The sequence below is a fragment of the Otolemur garnettii genome, unplaced genomic scaffold (genome assembly GCF_000181295.1).
Source record: "Otolemur garnettii isolate 467f Iridium unplaced genomic scaffold, OtoGar3 scaffold00011, whole genome shotgun sequence".
In the NCBI taxonomy this organism is placed as follows: Eukaryota; Metazoa; Chordata; class Mammalia; order Primates; family Galagidae; genus Otolemur; species Otolemur garnettii.
In genome coordinates this window covers 3,211,909-3,216,828 of record NW_003852406.1, presented here as the reverse complement: position 1 = coordinate 3,216,828, position 4,920 = coordinate 3,211,909, and the positions used below count along the sequence as shown (strand labels likewise).

At 38.1% G+C, this 4,920-nt stretch overlaps 1 protein-coding gene across 7 annotated transcripts in view; it reads left to right on the top strand.

The window, feature by feature from the left end:
• The window catches only part of GABPB1 (GA binding protein transcription factor beta subunit 1), an 83,605-nt gene that overhangs the window by 47,962 nt on the left and 30,723 nt on the right, over positions 1-4,920 (top strand). For all 7 annotated transcript variants that reach the window (XM_023510067.1, XM_003784348.3, XM_023510066.1 and 4 more), the window contains one exon: positions 4,396-4,563. In XM_023510067.1, coding sequence (XP_023365835.1) covers positions 4,396-4,563 — 168 coding nt within the window. The remainder of the gene's footprint in view (positions 1-4,395; positions 4,564-4,920) is intronic.

Sequence of the window (4,920 nt, the reverse complement as noted above, 5' to 3'; positions counted from 1 at the left end):
AAAAAAAAAAAAAAGAAATCTGTAGCTAGATACATCATAGTGTTGCTGTGGTACATTAGGACAAAGAGATCTTAAAAAGGATAGTCCTAATATACTAGCATTAGGAAATCCCATAGATTGGTAGTAAAAAAGACAAACAAGACAATGGAAAATTGGACAAGTGACTTGATACTCTGCTTTACCAAGGAGAAAGTTTGACCAATGAACATGAAAAGATGTTCAGCAGCATTAGTAATTGGGCATATGCAAAGTAAAATCATGAAACACTATTGCATATTCACCAGATTAGCCTAAAAAGGTTGGGCAGTAGCAAGGCTTGGTGAGGAAATAGTGGAGCGGGAAATCTCAAGTACTTTTGGTAGAAGTATGAATTTGGCATAATTGTTTTGGAGGACAATTTGTCAATACCCAGCAAATTTTAACCTATGCATACCCTATGACATAGCAGTTGAACATCTAAAAATATTCCCAAGAGAAACTTCTGTTCTTATGCCTGAGACACATAGACAAGTATTTAGCAGCAGCATTATAAATAATAATAAAAAACAACCCTGGGTGGCATCTGTGGCTCAGTGAGTAGGGCACCGGCCCCATATACTGAGGGTGGCAGGTTCAAACTCGGCCTCAGCCAAACTGCAACACAAAATAGCCGGGCGTTGTCGGGGGCACCTGTCAGCTACTCAGGAGGCTGAGGCAAGAGAATCGCTTAAGCCCAAGAGCTGGAGGTTGCTCTGAAGTGTGACGCCACGGCACTCTACCAAGGGTAATAAAGTGAGACTCTGTCTCTAAAAAAAAAAAAAAAAATCCAAATGTTCATCAGTAGATTGATGAAATGTGGTTTATTCATTCAATGGGATATTGTAGAACAAAATTAGCAAACTACCCTTGTGTTTATTAACATGGGTGATTCTCAGGAATATAATGTTAAACAAAAGAAGACTAATCACAGAAAAATATGTGCAGTAGGATTCTAATTAAATGAATACAAAACAGCCAAAATCAAAGTATGTGATTTAGGGATATGTAAGTAATACAAAGTAAAGCAAAGCAGTATTTGTCACAGAATTCAGAATAGTAGGTGAGGGAGGGGTTTGTGATTAGGGAGTAGCTCACAGGAAGGTTTTAAATCACTGGTAATTTTATTTCTAGAGTGTGGTGTTGATTTCACAAATGTTTGCCTTATTATTTTTCTTTAAACTACATATATTTTGTCTTTTGTATCAACAACCAAAATGGAAAGGTCTTAAGAAGAAAAATAATACAATGTCACACTTAGCAAAACTCCTGGTTGCTAAATGGGCTATTGCAATACTTTCATTAAATATTAGAATTTAAGTTCTTTGAGGGTTCTTCATACTTCTTTCCAAAGAGGCTGTATTATTTTCAGTCCCACCAACACTGTAAAATATTCCTTTCTCTCTACATCTGTGCCAGCATCTGCAACTTTGGGACTTTGTGACATGGGCTAATCTTATTGGGATTAGGTGATACCTCAGGGTGGTTTTGGTTTCATTTCTCTGATGACTGGGGATGGTGAGCATTTTTTCATATGTTTGTTAGCCATTTGTCTGTCTTTCTCAGAGAACTTTCTGTTCATGTCTCTTGCCCAGTGATAGATGGGATTGTTTGTTCTTTTTTTGTTGATTAATTTGAGTTCTCTATAGATCCTAGTTATCAAACCTTTGTCAGATTTATAACATGAAAATATCTTTTGCTGTTGTGAAGGTTGTCTATTTGGTTTAAATTGTTGTGTCCTTAGCTGTGCAGAAGCTTTTCAGTTTGATTAAGTCCTACTTGCTTATTTTTGTTGTTGTTTCGATTGTCACTGAAGTCTTGTTCATAACATCTTTTCCTAGGCAGACATCCTCAAGAGTTTTTCCCATATTTTCTTTTAGGATTTTCATATTTAACCCCACAATCCTACTACTAGAAATCTACCCAGAAAAAAAAAATCCTTTTATCATAAAGACATTTGCACTAGATTGTTTATCCCAGCTCAATTTACAATCGCCAAGATGCGGAAACAACCTAATGCCCATCAACTCAGGAATGGATTAATGAGCTATGGTATATGTATACCATGGATGCTTTTCAGCCACAAAAGATGGGGGCTTTACATCTTTTATATTAACCTGGATGGAGTTGAAACACATTCTTCTCAGTGAAGTATCACAAGAATGGAAAAACAAATATCCAGTGTCCTCAATACAATACGAAGCCAGTAGATTATCTAATTCATGCCCACATAGGAGAAAAACTCATTTCAAGTTGTGAGGGAGCGGGGAACAAAGAAGGGGGTTGGAGTGCTCCCACTTAATGGGCACGATGTAGGGGTATATGGCACACTGTTTGGGTGCAAGACACAACTACAAGAGGGCCTCTACCTATCTAACAAATTGAAATGTTGTGGCTTGGTTGTCTGTACCTTCATTAACCTAAAATAGAAAATATATATATATTAGAAATTAAGAATGTAAAAAAGGCCAGGTATAGAAAAACATGACAAAACATGGAGAAAGAAAGGATTGTTCAAGAATCTTCTTCGGGCTTGGTGCCTATAGCTCAAGTGGCTAAGGCACCAGCCACATATACCTAAGGTGGTGGGTTTGAATCCAGCCTGGGCCCACCAAACAACAATGATGGCTGCAACCAAAAAAAAATAGCCAGGTGTTGTGGCGGGTGCCTGTGGTCCCAGCAACTTGGGAGGCGGAGACAGGAGACTCGCTTGAGCCCAGGAGTTAGAGGTTGCTATGAGCTATGCCACGGCACTCTACCCAGGGGGACAGCTTGAGGCTCTGCCTCAAAAAAAAAAAAAAAAAGAATCTTCTTCAATCTGCTGGAGTGACCTTTCTTGGGGCAAGGCAGGAAGATTGCTTGAGCCCAGGAATTTGAGGCTATAGTGCACCATAATCACAACTACAACATAGCCTAGACAACATAGCTGTCTAGGCATGCACCATGATCTAGCCTGGGCAACTCAGCGAGACCCTCTGTAATTTAAAATCTATATGTATGTGTGTGTGTATACCTGTATATATGATTTTTATTAATAATAAAACAATCTTAAAATAAATGATTTCCATTTTTACCATGTATTAAGATAATATTTAATGCTCTAGCTTTGTATTATAACTCTTACTTGTTGTGTTACTTCAGACAAACTAATAACCTCTTGTACCTTAAATTCTTTTACTGCCAAATGAGGATAATAATAATAATAACAACTATCTTCTCAAGAGGTTAAATGAGATAATAATTGTTAAGGTCATAGCATAGTGTGTTCCATAGAAAGCATTTAATAAAGTTGCTGTAATTATAGTGATGGGCCTAGCAAATTTCATATTCTAGCAAAAATATTTTAGTTCTTTGGAATATTAGTGACTTGATAATCAGACATGTAGGGTTTTTTATGGCTCTAAAATGCATTTGGTGTAACTTAATTCTAAGTTTCGTGTATTTAAAGTCTGCCTCTGGTAAGACTCTTCACTCATATTTAGTACCTTGTCTGTATATTGTAGATGTCAATTTAATGGTTAGATCTGGAACCAATTTCAGAACTGGCTTCTGTTTTGTTTTTATCCTGACTCACCCTTGGCAAGTATACCTCAGATTTTTCTTTGAAAAATGACTGTATGAACCCCCTTTAAAAAGATCACTAAGGGGTGAGGCCCGGTGGCTTACACCTATAATCCTGCACTTTGAAGCAGGAGGATTGCTTGAGGCCAGGAGTTTGAGAATGGCCTGAGCAAGTGTGAGACCCCATCTCTACAAAAAATGGAAAAATTAGCTAGGCATGCTAATGCATGCCTATAGTCCTAGCTACCAGGGATGCGAAGGCAAGAGGATCACTTGAGTCTGGGAGTTTGAGGTTGCAGTGAACTATGATAACACCACTGCAGTCTAGCCTGGGCGACAAAGCAAGACACTGTCTCAAGGGAAAAAAAAAGTCACTGAGGTACTTTAATTAATTTTTAAACTCTTACAGAAGTTTTGATCCAATTATCATAAGCATTTGCCCTATTGAATTTATTTGTTATGAATTTTATAGATAAAAAGAAGTTAATTGAGCAAGTTTTATGTGATTGGTATGAAGAAAACGTTCCAGTACTCAGAAAAATTTCTCAAACCCTAATCATCTCTAATCCCTAATAAAATTAATTTTGTTTTGGCTATTTATCTGATAAAAAATAATGAAGAAAGCTTGAGTTGTAGGAAATATTGACATTTCTTCTTCACCAAAGTATTTGAGAATTCTTGGAGGCCTCTGTGTAGAGGCTATGATAAGCATAAACTGGTCATTTCTTTTGAGTTACTATGTAGATAGATAACAGAACATAGTAGTAGAAGTATATTAAAAATAACAGTAAATGTGAATTTTTTTTTTCTTGTGTGTAGCTGGGAACGTCTCCACTTCATCTGGCAGCACAGTATGGGCATTATTCCACCACAGAGGTACTACTCCGAGCTGGCGTGAGTAGAGATGCCAGAACCAAAGTGGACCGGACACCACTGCACATGGCAGCTTCTGAGGGCCATGCCAGCATAGTAGAGGTTTTGCTTAAGGTATGTGGTTTTGTTTTTGCACTTTGCTTTTGAAAGTAAGCCCCAAGACTATATAGTTTTATAAGAAAGAGAAGGGAACTAGGTGGCACCCGTAGCTGAGTGGTTAGGGTGCCGGCCACATACACTGAGGCTGGTGGGTTTGAACCTGGCCTGGGCCAGTTAAAATCAATAGTGACAAGTGCATCAACAAAAAATGGCCGGGCATTAAATTTCTGGGTGCCTGTAGTCCCAGCTACTGGGGAGCCTGAGGCAAGAGAATCACTTAAACCGAAGAGTTTGAGGTTGCTGTGAGCTACCATGGCACTCTAATGAGGGCGACATAGTGAGACTCTGTTTCAAAAAAAAAAAAGAGGCTCG